Source organism: Mandrillus leucophaeus, unplaced genomic scaffold (genome assembly GCF_000951045.1).
Source record: "Mandrillus leucophaeus isolate KB7577 unplaced genomic scaffold, Mleu.le_1.0 Scaffold146, whole genome shotgun sequence".
Taxonomy (NCBI): Eukaryota; Metazoa; Chordata; class Mammalia; order Primates; family Cercopithecidae; genus Mandrillus; species Mandrillus leucophaeus.
The window spans coordinates 1,843,091-1,858,613 of record NW_012101432.1 but is presented as its reverse complement, the minus strand read 5'-3'; the positions used below and the strand labels follow the sequence as shown (position 1 = coordinate 1,858,613).

The following is a 15,523-nucleotide window of genomic DNA, read 5'->3' as shown; positions in this document are numbered from 1 at the left end:
CAAATCAGCATATACCAAAGTGATTCTAAATATATCCAAGTGAATGCAGAAAAATACATTACCATTTGAGGCAGACCATGCTAAAATATAATTTACAATGATTAGTTTACATTTAAGATGGTTAGCCAATGAAATGTAGGTTAAGTTAAATTTTGTAGTATTTGCTCAGTCTCTTTGTACTAAACATTAGTTCATCTGAAAAGTAAGTTTGGAAAAAGCAAATAACCTGATCTCTTTATGCTTATCATTTTCTCACTGTCATCTTAAATGGAAGCAAATCAATACAGCATCAAGATTTTTCACATATTAAAATGAACACTAACGACTTGTGAAGGTAGACTGTGTACCATGTAGTACTTAATAGATGAGCTTGCCATGACCATCAACTCAATTTTTTAAATAACACAAAGATTCACAAGCCAAAATAAACATCTGATTAAAAAATTCAGCTACTCAAGATAACTCAGCTGTCCTTTTTCTCTTTGAGATTGGGAAGGGTTGGGTCTTTAAAAACCTGAAGAGTTGGTAAGAGAAAAAAATCCTCAATGCTTTAAAAAAACTCAACTGGGCCGGGCACGGTGGCTCAAGCCTGTAATCCCAGCACTTTGGGAGGCCGAGACGGCAGATCACGAGGTCAGAAGATCGAGACCATCCTGGCTAACACGGTGGAACCCCGTCTCTACTAAAAAATACAAAAAATTAGCCGGGCGTGGTGGCGGGCACCTGTAGTCCCAGCTACTCGGGAGGCTGAGGCAGGAGAATGGCGTAAACCCGGGAGGTGGAGCTTGCAGTGAGCTGAGATCCGGCCACTGCACGCCAGCCTGGGCAACACAGCAAGACTCCGTTTCAAAAAAAAAAAACTCAACTGGTTAGAAGTCCATACAACTACTATGCTGGCATAGTATCTGTGACAGATGTTTTCTGTCACAGAACGATTCACTTTCCCATAGAAGTAGTTCCTCCAAGCCAACTATATAAAGATGTAAATCAGTTCACCCATGAATAAAACTGAAATAATCCTTCACAATAGAAGGAAGACACCTTACCCAAAAAGATCTTTTAAATCACTGCTAGCTGAACTGCTATTGGTCATAGTAGTTGGTGGCTATGCAAAGTTCCGTGGGTTGAAGAAAGGATTACCCTGCATACCAAAGGCAGATTGTCCTATCGTGTTCATCTGTGTTCCCATTACTGAATGCCCATAGCTGCAGAACCTTGAGGAGGTACAAACTGATTGAGCCACTGATTTGGTTTCTGTTGTGATAACTGGTTCATGCTAACTTTGGGTTTCTGAGGGCCAAAGAGATTATTAAGGGCAGACATATCTGTGGGTCTTTGTTGGGTCAGCTTTGCACCAGCAGGAGGAATATTCAAAGCACTGAAGTTTGGCAAAGTGGGAGGTGTTCCAGAGTCATCTTGGTCACTCCAACTGTGCTTGGACTACTGTAGAAGTTCTGGTTTGTAGTAACAGGCATGTTGAATCCTGAAGTCTGAAAGCCCATATTGGCATTTAGGCCCTTTGTCAAATTTTTCTTTGTATTATCAACTGGTATAGAAAACATCATGCCAATGCCCACGGAAGGAAGAGAAGTGAAAGTACTTGAAGCAGAAGGTTTAGGGGTACTAACAGAAAGGCTAGTCGAAGATGACATATTATCCATCAATGTGCCTGTCAAGTCATTACTCTTGTTTAACAGTAGCAATAGGTGTATGCATTGGGGTTTAAGAGGCTGCTGGCTTTTCAACTTTTGTGCCTGCTCTTGTTCTTTTGCTAATTTTTGTTTTTCTTCAAATGTAAGTGATGCTGTTTTACGTTTATTCTGTAACCCATCCTCTTTATTTTTGGAATCACTGCCAGTCAGAAGGTCTGCTCTAATGTGGTTAACAACCTTGTCAATTTGCTGATTCAAAATATTTGTAACTTTTATCTCCCCAGAAACATTAATTTGATTTCCTAAGTCCAAAGATTTCTGCTGTTCTTGCATTATATGAAGTTGTTCCAGCTTAGTCTTATGTTCAGACTCCAATCTATTAAGCATCTCTTTTATGATGGAAATGAAATAATTGAACTGATTAAGATTGTTTTCAATACTCAGGGGAATAAGATGAGGCAATACCTATCCAGCCAGCTGCTCTTTGGTGATTCCCAGCTTATGAGTAAAAGTACATTTGTAAATGCCTAAAATACCCATGAAGACTGCAGATTCTTTGGATGAAATTTGTTGTAAGAAGGGTAGGATATCATCAAGTACAAACCACTTATCCAAGTATTCCAAAATCTTTCATAAGCACACTAATGAATTTACACAAACAGCAAGGGAAGACATTTGTAGACAGGCATTTTAATTCTTGGTATCAAAGTACGTTTCATGGATGGGTAGTCTATAAGATTTGCAGAGGTTGGAATGATGTTTAGACAGAGCTCCTGGGTCTGAATGGAAGGAGCTTCTAGTGCTCTGTAAACCATGGGTAGAACACTGTTCTTTATCTCATCGGGAGGGGTTTTGGTTAGTAGCAAATCCATTTTTTGTTGGAAAATTACCAAAATCTGGATTGGCTCCTGCTGCTTAAACACAGGACCAAGTTCAGGTGGAATTAATTTGACATATTCTTCTTTGGTGCATTCCTCAATGATCAGTAGAACACTGGGCAAAACAAAAAGTACCATGTCAGGGTTTACAAATTCTGAAGTCAAACAAGTCAAAATTCTCTGCACAATGACATGCTTAGGCAGTAGAACCTTTGACAGTCTGTTGAAAAACTGTGATTTCTGAAGATAATCTTTGGAATAAGGTATTAAAACATTGCAGTGTTATTGCACCAACATCATCAAAGAAGGGAATCTGTCATTTGATCCACATCTGGTCTTACAGTTGGAGTTACATTTAACAGTAGCTTTACATGTTCACGAACTTCCTCAGGTATATTTGTAAGTGAACTAGATCCTAAATAACTCAACTGATCCAACTGCCTACTGAAACTCTTGTAAATATCTTGCTAATTGACTTCAAATATAGGTTTCCTTTTATTAAATACAGCATACATAACAGTTCCTAAAGAATACAAATCACTGGCTGTTTCACAGTTCACATAAAGTATGTATTCAGGAGCCAAATATTCAGGATTTGGAAGATACAATGAAGGTAAATTTGGGTCCCATTCTTTACAAGAAAATTTAGGCTCTTGTTCAGAAGGATTAGTTGATGATACACAAAAATCAAAACCCATTATTTTCCAGGCTCCACTTTTATTCACAATTGTATTTTCAGGAGTAATATTTCCATGTACCATTTTCACACTGCTATGCAAGAATGACAAGCCTTCTGAAGCAAACCACATTTGGTTTCTACATCATAAAGTTTATAATCCTTAATGTCTGGAGACATAGGGAAAGGTAGATTTTCCCAGTTACCAAGAACACTGGCTACACTGGCAAAAACTGGTTCTGTACAAAATGCCAAAGAATCCCTAGATTCTTCTAAAGGATGCTGGACGGTAAGAAGTCGAGGGTGTTGAAGTCGAGTTAAGTGTTGGACTCCTCGTTTTAGAGAATCGATGATTTGATCCTTTTCAAATTTTTGATATTTGTCAATCATTTTTTATCAAAGACAAAAACAGCCACTACTTTGTTGACTTTTTTGTGCCATTAAAAATCTCCCAAGCTAGCCCACTGCCACCACTGGCAATGTGTCGACCAACATCAAATTCTCTAGTGACAGGATTTCCCATTACAGCACTAGTGACATCAGCTGTTACTTTTGTAACAGTACGCTTCAATTTATTACCACATGGACTCCATGGCTGCAATATTGGGCAGTCATAGTTACCTTTTCCCTCTCCTTCTAGGAGGGGCAGAGCTGGGGCTCTTTTTCCCCGCCCCCCTAAACACAGGCGGTTCCTGCTCTGCTTTCGCACCTGGCAGCTGCCTCCTGCTTACTCCATCGCCTCCACCACCCCCACGGGCACAAACAGAGCACAAACACTGCCTGAGCTAGATGAGAGAAAGGGGTAGGGAGGGGAGGGACTGGGGACAGAGACTAAGGGAGGGCGAAAAAGACTGAAAGACCTATTGTCAGCTACTTTTATTACTGTATTACTATTGAGTTTTTAGACCTAGAGATCAAATCAAGATTGCTAAAATAAGGTTGCTATAGTATCTAAATAATTACAGAGTATTAAAGGTAGAAGGTACTTTCAGAAACCATCCAATCCTGCCTCCTAGATAAGGAAACTGAGACTTAAAGATGGGTAACTTGCCGAGTTACAGAACCACCAGACGTGTGTCTTGACTTCCTATCCAGCACTGTACCCATTCTTGTTGCTATCTGCCATTTACAGGACAAAGGCTGACAACTTGTCCTAGAAAGCAAGTTCCTACACATCATGTCTGCAACATACAGTATTAGTCCTACATATCTCCTAATTCCTCCAGGTGTCTAATCTACTTATTGTCTTATTTTTCATTCTTAATATTAGAAAGATCCTGGGTTTTGGCATCAGACGTAGCTTCTGAATGTGACTCCTCTACTAATTAAGTTAGACACACGATTTATCCTTTCAGAGCCTTAATTTCTCTCATTTGTAAAATAAAGATCATTTATCACTCATAACAGTAGTAAGAAGTAACTAAAATAAGCAATTAAGGCACCCAGGGTATCTGGCAGATCATAGGTACTCACTGAATACTATTTACATCACTACTCTCTCACTTGCACACCTACAACACCCACCCCCCATCTCTGAACAAAACTGGGCTTTTGTGTCTTTATGTATCTGCCACTATCTTCCTGTTCCCAGTACTGCCCATCATTTAACACCTCCCAAACTTAGCTGTTTACAAAAAAGGAGAGTTATTCCTGTTAACATGCTTAAAATACTAGGGCTTAAAATAGAGAAAATACAGGATGTCATGTCAGCCCTCTCACTTTTAAAGAGATGTGGTATTTCCTTTGTGGGTAGTATAATGAAACATGCTCTAGCTCTGGCAAAGAACAACAAAGTACTGGTTAAGAACACAAATCCTTAAGAGAGTAAATTCCTACTACTTGACCTTGACTTAACAATGACATTTTAATAAGTTAAATACAAGGAGGCTGGCAATATCAGACATCCCTATTCACCCAGAAGGAGAAGCAGTGGCTTGATCATCACAATGAGACAGAGATGAGGTAGATTTAAAACCTTAAATATGGTTCTAAATAAGCTCTCAATCCTTACAGAGCTCTTAAATAAGAGACCTGAACATATATCCAAATTCTATTATTACAAGTTCCATGTGATTATCCGAATTTTTCCTGCTGCACATATATTACATATAGATTGTCATTTTAATACTCAGGAAGAGAAGTTGACTATAAATACATGCAGCGCTAAAAACAGACTATTAGGTATTCAAGGGTATAGTGGAAATGAAGAACAAAAGTGACATTCATTACAAGAGATACTAGTCCCTAGACGTTTTCTTCAAATAGGTATTAATGAAATCCTGTGAAAATTCAAGGTCATGAATTCCCTACTTCCAAAATGTAATATTAAAAATGAGTGTACAATCCAGCTTAGTAGATTAAGCTAAATATTCTTTAGACTAGCTCTTTCACCTTGCTTCCATATTCTGATAATGTTCCATTTATTACTCTTGCCCAGGCTTGACAACTCCTTCTCTACCATTTTATCCTCCAAATGTCTCTTCCATATGTCCATTTTTTTCCAGTCATGCCTACTGGTAAGAGAATTAAATCAGTGCTAGAATCAAGCATACCAGAGCATGGTCTACAGTATGATCTTTAGACCCACATAGCAAAGATTAAAAACAAGCCTCAAAGGGTTAACCTTATCAGCAAATAACTTAAAGACCTGCCAAAACAAATTTTAACACTTTTCCAAGGAAGACAACAAAATCCAAACACTTAACAATGTAACATTCATAATGTTCACCAGTCCATAAAAAATTACTAGATATGCAAAAATAAATAAAATGTAATCCATAACCAGGAGGGAAATGAGTCAACAGAAACAGACCCGTCACGAGGTCAGGAGATTGAGACCATCCTGGCTAACACAATGAAACTCCGTCTCTACTAAAAATACAAAAAAATTAGCCGGGCGTGGTGGCGGCGCCTGTAGTCCCAGCTACTAGGGAGGCTGAGGCAGGAGAATGGCGGGAACCCGGGAGGTGGAGCTTGCAGTGAGCCGAGATGGCGCCACTGCACTCCAGCCTGGGCGACAGAGTGAGACTCCGCCTCAAAAAAAAAAAAAATGGGAACTTCAATCTACCAAAGAAATAACAGAATTAGTAAGCAGCATTTAAACACAGCTATTTTTTAATATGCTCAAAAATTTAAAAGGAAAACAGCAACTTAATGAGAAGAGAAACAGAAGATATACCTGTATTTTAAAAACTCAAATAGAACTAAAGTACAGCATCTAAAATAAAAAATTCACTAGATAAGATGAACAGATTAGATAGTCTCCAGAAGAAAAGAACAGTAAACTTGAAGGTATAGCAGTAGAAATTATCTAAAATGAAGCACAGAGAAAAAAAAGATTAGGGGTAAAAAACTGAACAGAACATCAGTGGCTGTGTCATATTAAGCAGTCTGCAGTCCCAGAAGAAAAAAGAGGCAAGAACAGAAAAAATATTTGAAAAAGTGGCGGCCAAATTCTTCCAAGTTTAATTAAAACAATTAAGCCTATAGTTAACAGAATTTCAACTCCATGCAGGATAAATACAAAGAAAACCATACCAAAGTAAAATTGCTAAAAACCAGTGACAAAGAAAAAAATCCTACAAGCAGAGAGATAGGAAAAAAAAAAGACACATTACATTTAAGGGAACAAAGAGTGAATGCAAACTATTCATTTCAAGATAGATGGATGACAATGGAACAGCATCATTAAAACACATGGACAAAAAGCCAATTTAGAATCTTGTGCTAGTGAAAAATATCTTTCTTAAAAGGTGAAATAGGCCAGGCGTGGTAGCTCACTCCTGTAATCCCAGCTCTTTGGGAGGTCAAAGTGAAAGGACTGCGTGAGCCCAGGATTTCAAGACCAGCTTGGCAACATAGTGAAACCCTGACTCTACATTAAAAAAATAAAAATATATAAAAAAAAAAGAAAGAAAAAATTAGCTGGGTTTGATGGCGCATGCCTGTGGTCCAAGCTACTCAGGAGGCTGAGATGGGAGGATCACTTGAGCCCAGGAGGTGCAGGCTGCAGTGAGCCATGATCATGTCACTGTACTCCAGCCTGGGGAACAGAATGAGATCCATTCTCAAGAAAAAAAAAAAAGAAATTTTATTTCTTACACAAGCAGAAACCTAAGGCTATTCATTGCCAGCCAACACATATCCCAGGAAATGTTAAAGTTATTCAGGCAAAAAGCATATTGGATGGGAACTTCAATCTACCAAAGAAATAACAGAATGGTAAATCTGTGGGTAATACATAAGCCTTTTATTTTCATAATTTATTTAATTCATAATTAGCAATTTAAAGCAAAAGTAATAATGTATTATGTATATGACATATGTAGATGTAAAAGGCATAATAATAATATGTAGAATGGTAGAGGGAAATGGAAGAATACTGTTTTAAGAGTGTCACCGTATTAAATATAATGTTATTTGAAGATGGGCTTTGGTAAGTTAAAGGTGTGTATTGCAACCTAGAGAAAACACTGAGAAAAATAAGAGGTATAGCTAATATGTCAACAGTAGAATTAAAATAAAAAAAATAAATTTAAAAAAAGAAAATGAGAAAAAAACGGAAGATGGAACAAATAGAAAAACAGAAAATAGGAGTACAGTAGACTCAACTAAAGTGATAATTACATTAAAATTAAATGGTCCAAATACTGCGAATAGAAAGTACAGATGATCAGACTGGATTTTCTTTTTAGAAAAGACCCAACTATAAGTTATCTGTGGAGATGCCCTTTAAATGTAAAGATTTAGATTAGTTTAAAAAGTAAAAACATGAAAAATAACGTGATGCCAATTCCACACAAACTTTTTCCAAACACAGAGGAAGGCATACTTCACAACTCATTTTACAAGGCCAGTATCAAAATAAAGCAATATCAAAATAAAGCAAAGACATTGCAAAAAAAAAAAAAAGAAAAAAGTACAAATCAATAATCCTTATTAATGGAACTAGGAAGGACATAGACACACACACACTCCCTAACAAAACACTAGTAAATAAAACCTGTCATATATAAAAAAGATAATATATCATAACCAAGTAGTTTTTTCCAGGAATGCAAGTCTGGTTTAAAATTCAAAACTAAACCAACAGAATTCACCACACTAATAGACAAAGGTAGAAAAACCATATGAATATTTCAACAGATGCAAAATAGCCATTTGACAAAATTCATGCTAAAAACTTTTCATCCAATTTGGAAGAGAAGGATATCTTCTCAATTTAATATACGGTATTCTCAAGAGACTTAATGGTCAAATGCTGTAACTTTTCTCCTCAGACTGGAAATATGTCAAGAATGTTTATTATTACCATTTTATTCAACAATATACTGAGATCGTGTCTCATTCAATAAGGCAAGAAAAATAAATAAAAGGCATCCAGATTGAAAAAGAATATGCAAAACTGTCTCTATTTGCAGACATTATGGTGTATGTAGAAAACTCTAAGAAATCTACCAAAAAGTTACTAAAACTAGTAAGTTAAGCAAAGTTGCAGAATGCACGGTCAACATTAAAAAAACCAATTTCATTTCTTTATAGTAGTAACACACAGTAGGAGAATGAAATTAAATAAACAGTGCCATTTAAAAAATACTTAAGACTAAATTTAATAAATATGTGCAAGACTTATGCAATAAAAACTATAAAATATTGTTAAGAGAAATTAAAGAGGACCTAACTAAGTAAATGGAGAGATATATCAAGTTTATGGATTAGGAGACTCACTATTCTCAAATTATCAATTCTCTACAGAGTATATGTAATTCTATTCAAAAGTCCAGCATTCTTTTTTGAAAGAAAATGACAAGCTGGTTATTATTATTAGGGACAGGGTCTCTCATTCTGTTATTCAGGCTGGAGTGCAATGGCACAATCATAGCTCACTGCAGCCTTAACCTCCTAGGCTCAAGTTATCCTCCTGCCTCAGCTTCCCTAGTAGCTGGGACTACAGGTGCATGCCACCACGCCCAGCTAGTTGTCCAGGCTGCTCTTGAACTCCTGGGCTCAAGTGTTGACAAGCAGATTAAACAATTTATATAAAAAATGTGAAAAATCTTAAATGGCCAAAATAATTTTTGAAAAAGAGTAAAGTTGGAGAATTTGTATTATTATCTGATTGCAAGATTTACTATAGAATTACAGTAAATAAGACAACGTGGTATTTCTGTAAAGATAGACTTAGGGATTAAAGGAACAGGATAGAGTTCAGAAACAGAAACCATACATATATGATTAGGTGATTTTCAGTGAAATTATCAAGGTATTTCAATAAGGGTAAAGAGACCATTTTTAACAAATGGTAAAGAAACAATGAAATATCCAATTGGAAAGCAAAAAACAAAAATTTGGACCCTAATCTAATTCCATACTCAAAAAAGTAGACTACTGACTTAAAAGTAGAGGTAAAAACAGTCAAACATTTTCTTTTATGCGAAGATTTCTTAGAAACGACACAAAAATACGAATTATAGTAGCAAAAACTGATAAACTCCATCAAAATTTAAAATAGGTCTTCAAAAGACACCAGTAAGAAGATGAAAAGGCAAGCCAAAGTCTGGGAGAAAATACGGTCCATTTATCTAACAAAGGACTTACATCTAGAACATGTAAAGAACACTTACAATTCAACATTTACATTTCAATAGTAAGATAAAATTTTAGTGGGCAAATGATTTGAATAAACAACTCAAAATAAAATCTAGGTATGGCTAATAAGCACATGAAAAGGTGCTCAACATCATGAGTCATCAGGAAAATATAAATTAAAATCTCAGAGATGCCAGTACACACCTACTAGAATGGCTAAAATCAAAACCACTGACATTACCAAGTGTTGATGATGTACAGCAGAGGTCAGCAAACGACAGCCCACAGGCCAACTTCAGATTGCTGCCCCTGCCTGGTTTTGTAAGTCAACTTTTATTGAAACACAGTCACATTCATTTTTTCATGTACTGTCCATGGCTGCTTTTCTGCTACAATAGCAGAGATGAGTTAAGTTCCAGCTTAGCAATAAAAAGAATAAACTTCTGATACTTATCACAAGTGGATAAATCTCAAAAACATTTTGCTGTACAAAATAAGGCAGACACAAAAGAGACACATTCAATTTATATGAAATTCTAGAACAAGCAAATTTAATTTAAAGTGGCAGAAAGCAGATTAGTGGTTGTTTGGAACCGGAGGTGAGGGGTGGGGAGATCTGTATACAAGGGAACTTTCTCTGGGATGATAAAAACTTCTCGAACTTGTTTGTACTGGCGGTTACACTGAGTGGATATTTTTGTCAAAACTCAAACTGTACACTTAAAATAAGTGTATTTTCTTGTATCTTAATAAACATACCTCAATGAGGATAAATTAAAAAAAACTTTGGGTTTTGACGGGTTTCAGAATTCAGAATTTTTCAGATTTTTAGAAAAGTGGCACTGTACATTAACTGCATGTTATATAACATCCCCAGCTGGTTTTGCGGCAGCACCTCATATTTAAATACATAAATAAATCTTCAGCAAATATAAGTATTCAAACTAAATGAGTTAAGTCCAGAAACAGCCAAAGTCTGGTTTCATGGGCAAATGAGTGTTTGAATAAAAGTATAGAAAAAAACTTTGAGTGCTCAGAGTTTTTTGATTTAGTCTTACAGATAAGGTGTTATGGGCCTATATGTATGTTTGTTATATGCTGTACGCCCCAAGAGTCTTGTGTGCCAGGCACTGCTATTAGGTACCTGCAGGGTATACAAACACGGGTAACTCTGTCCTTGCCCTGTGGAGATCAGATGGATATGATGCAGCTACTACTCACCAGGTGTTCACAGGGTACAGGGGAGTCCAACATAGACAAGAAACAACATGAAAGACAGATTGCTCTTAATGTGTCAGGAGACACAGGGGATGCGAGATTAATTCAGTCTTTCCCTGAGGACATCAGACTAGAAAGGCAGGCTTGGGTTTCATCATGATAGGTCATATATGCTGGACTGAGGCATTTGCATTTTCTCCCGTAAGCGACAGCACTTCAATATTTATTAAACTGGACTTACCAGTGATGCTCTCCGAGTCTCTGTGACTGCTATTCATGAGGTTTTCTTCACCTGTTGGTGATGTAAAAATTGCATTCTGGGATTGACTCATGCAGGATCCTTTCTTGCTTTGGTTGAGAAGGACAGCTTTGGTATGAATCAGAGTAAAGGAAATCCATCAAGCCATTCAATAATGAAATGGATTTGGTCACATGGATATTTTCTTTTGGACAGATTTTCTCTGATGAATCAAAAGACATCCGTAGCAATGAGCACTCTCATGTGATTATCACACTCTGGAGAGTCATGACCTAAAACAAAAATATATCAAGTGACTAGAACAACACGCTCTTTAACAACAGGAATCTAATTAATTGAAATATCTGTCATGAAAAATGTTTTTCTAATGATACATACAACATGGATAAATCTCATAATTATGCTGGAAGAAAGTCAGACAAAAAAAGAGTACACAGTTTATAACTTCATTTATATAAAATGATAGAAAATGTCCACTTATCTATAGTGACAGCACATCAGTGGCTGCCTGGAGTTAAGGGAGGAATTACTAAGGGGCAGGAGAAAAGTTTTTGGAATGATGAATATGTTCATTATTTTGACTGTGGTGATGGTTTTACAAATGCATATCAAAAGTGGTTAAATTGTACACTTGAAATGTGTAATTTGATGCATGCTAATTATATTTAAACAAAGCTGTTTAATTTTTTTAAAAGATAACTGTTTAAAGTAATACACTAATAACGTATTGTAGAGTCTATAACATAAGTAGAAGTAGAATGTTTTGCAGTAGCACGAAGGCCAGGAGTGGGGGAATGGGCATACACTGGTGTAAGGCTTTTGTATTACACATTAAATAGTAACATATGGCTTGAAGATATACTGTGATAAGTTAAAGAAGTATACTATAAACCTGAAACCAACCAATTAAAAAACTCAAGAATTACAGATAATAAACCAATGAAGAAGATGAAATGGAATAATACAAAACAGGGTTTTTTAATCCTGGAAAATTAACATTTTGGGCCAGTTATTGCTTCGTCGTGTGCATTGTAGGATCTTTTACCCACTAAGCGCCAGCGGAATCCCTTCCCCAGACCCTCTCCAGTTTTATCCAAAATGTCTCCAGACATTGCCAGATGCCCCCAGCAGGCTGGGGGGAGGGGGTGCAAAAATCATCCCTGGTTGAGAACCACTGATACAACAGATGCTCAACTTCACTCATAATTAAAACAAAAATATAAACAAAAAAAAGTTCACCACTAGATTAGCAAACATCAAGTTTTATTATATTCTTTGCTGAAGATGGTATAGAGAAAAAAGCACTCTTAAACCCTGTTGATAAAAGTGCAAATTGGGGCTGCGCATGGTGACTCACGCCTGTAATCTCAGCACCTTGGGAGGCTGAGGCGGGCGATCACTTGAGGTCAGGGGTTCCAGACCAACCTGGCCAACATGGTGAAACCTCGTCTCTACTACAAATACAAAAATTAGCTGGGTGTGGTGGCAGGTGCCTGTAATCCCAGCTACTTGGGAGGCTGAAGCAGGAGAATTGCTTGAGCCTGGGAGGTGGAGGTTGCAGTGAGCCGAGATTGCGCCACTGCACTCCAGCCTGGGTGACAGAGCAAGACTCTGTCTCAAAAAAAAAAAAAAAAAAAAAAAGGTACAAAGGGTACAAGCTTTCAGAAGGCTATTTGGCAATGTCTACCAAACTTTTAAATGCACACATGTTGTAACTTAGCAGCTCTACCACCAGGAATTTACACAATGGATATACTCACGAAGTGTGCCAAGATGTAGGGATACGGATGCCCATACAGTATTGGTTTGGGGGGAAAAAAAAAGCACACACCACACAACTGGAACTAAACATCTATAAATAAATAGTTTAATAACAGTGGAACATACAAACGAATGTAATGTACTAAATATATGTGCATACTTAAAAAAATCAGGAACTGTCATCAGTAAAACTGTTCAATTCTACTTATTTGGTTTCTATCAAGACAGTCTCTGGTTGGCAACGTGTGGCTTCCATGTATAGTTAATTCATTCTCATGTCTACTCTTCACAGGCATCATAAATATTCAATGTTTTACAAGAGAGTTATCCTCAAGAAGTAGAAAGGAATAAAGTAAATAAAGGAGACTGAAAATGGTTACTGTGGCAGAATAGAGAAGCGCTTTGAGCAAATCCTAGGGAGGAGAGTTTCAGAGATAGAATGTGAACGGAATTAAACATTATACAAAAGTCAAAGGGAAAATTTGGTTTATTAAAAAAGGGGTAAGGGACCATAAAATCAATGATAACTTTTCTGAAACCAGTTCAGCCAAGAGACTGGATCCAAAGATAGGCTGCAAGGTGTTAGGAAGTGAGATGGTAAGAGTGGCATTCAGTGAGTACAGACCAGGATTTCCCAACACCTAGACTTTCAGATCTCCACAGATTAGTAAAATTTCAAACATTTCTGTGGTTATTGGCATGGGTTTTCCATTTCTTACCAATTTCTATTACTTGGTAAATGATAAAACATTTTACTAAAAAAAAAAAAGATATAATAAATAGCAGTCCTTCCCAAAAAAGGAGTTTAGTAGAGATGGGGTTTAACCATGTTGTCCGAGTTGGTCTTGAACTCCTAACCTCAGGTGATCCACCTGCCTCGGCCTCCCAAAGTGCTGGGATTACAGGCGTGAGCCACTGTGCCCCACTCCAGAAAGCATTTTTTTTTTTTAAGTAATAAGTTATATATTTGTTTGTGAAGAGAGAGAGACTGAAAAGGAATAGGATAAAAGCAAAGTATCTCTCATACTGGTCCACACTAATTCTCAAACAGAACTGCGGTTCTTTTAATCATATTATTGTTCCATGAAATTTCGTGGAATCATATTCCACGAAACCAGTCTTTGGTGGCAGAAAGGTTGGGGACCTCTGTTCTAGAAAACTGCTTTGCAAATTAACTTTGGAGGTTTTGTTAATGGTTTAGTCTTAATTCTTGCATACCAGAATAGAGAAAACCAGGTTGAACTAAGAACTAAGTCCATCTAAAGAGTCATGCAGGAAAAACGCTGACTTCCAGGGTAATTCAGGAACCTGTCCAGCCTGCAGACTGTGCACTAGATCAAGGGTGATCTGGCAATGGTATGCTCTTCCTGGGGACTTTTTAGATCTAAATAAGCCCTTTGAACATGCCCTGTCTACATCTGAGCTCCTCAGAAAGATCAGCTTGGAGCAGTACTGAACATAGTACCGTGGATGTGGCCTGACATTAGACAAGTCTGAATTTTAACCTTACTTACTGCTTTTCTGACCTTGGGACCATTATTTAACATTTCTGAGTCTCATTCCTCATTTTCAAGGTGGGGATATTAATAACTACCCTTTATAAGAAGGGTCAGACATGAGAACTAAATAAAAATGACAAATTCCTAGTTTGGTACCCAACATACAGTACACACTCAAATGCGCCCTCCTGTTAGTTTCCCCCTAGCTACCAGCCCTGAGAAAAAGATGATGTCTTCTGTCTAATACTACTTTTTATTATTATTATACTTTAAGTTCTAGGGTACATGTGCACAATGTGCAGCCTTGTTACATATGTATACATGAGCCATGTTGGTGTGCTGCACCCATTAACACGTCATTTACATTAAGTATTTCTCCTAATGTTATCCCTCTCCCCTCCCCGACCCCATAACAGGTCCTGGTGTGTGGTGTTCCCCACCCTGTATCCAAGTGTTCTCATTGTTCAATTCCCAACTATGAGTGAGAACATGCGGTGTTTGGTTTTCTGTCCTTGCGATAGTTTGCTCAGAATGATGGTTTCCAGCTTCATCCATGTCCCTACAAAGGACATGAACTCATCCTTTTTTAGGGCTGCATAGTATTCCATAGTGTATATGTGCCATATTTTCTTAATCCAGTCTATCATTGATGGACATTTGGGTTGGTTCCAAGTCTCTGCTATTGTGAATAGTGCCACAATAAACATACATGTGCATGTGTCTTTATAGCAGCATGATATATAATCCTTTGGATTTATGCCCAGTAAAGGGATGGCTGGGTCAAATGGTATTTCTAGTTCTAGATCCTTGAGGAATCACCACACAGTCTTCCACAATGGTTGAACTAGTTTACAGTCCCACCACCAGTGTAAAAGTGTTCCTATTTCTCCATATCCTCTCCAGCACCTGTTGTTTCCTGACTTTTTAATGATCGCCATTCTAACTGGTGTGAGATGGTATCTCATTGTGGTTTTGATTTGCATTTCTCTGAT

General features: G+C 37.2%; 1 protein-coding gene and 1 pseudogene across 1 annotated transcript in view; both read right to left on the bottom strand.

The window, feature by feature from the left end:
- The window catches only part of TRAK2 (trafficking protein, kinesin binding 2), a 77,765-nt gene that overhangs the window by 35,080 nt on the left and 27,162 nt on the right, over window positions 1-15,523 (bottom strand). The window contains exon 2 of the mRNA XM_011974498.1: window positions 11,254-11,543. Within this exon, the coding sequence (XP_011829888.1) occupies window positions 11,254-11,344 (91 nt within the window). The 5' untranslated portion in view covers window positions 11,345-11,543. The remainder of the gene's footprint in view (window positions 1-11,253; window positions 11,544-15,523) is intronic.
- LOC105535418 lies at window positions 1,043-3,777 on the bottom strand (annotated as a pseudogene).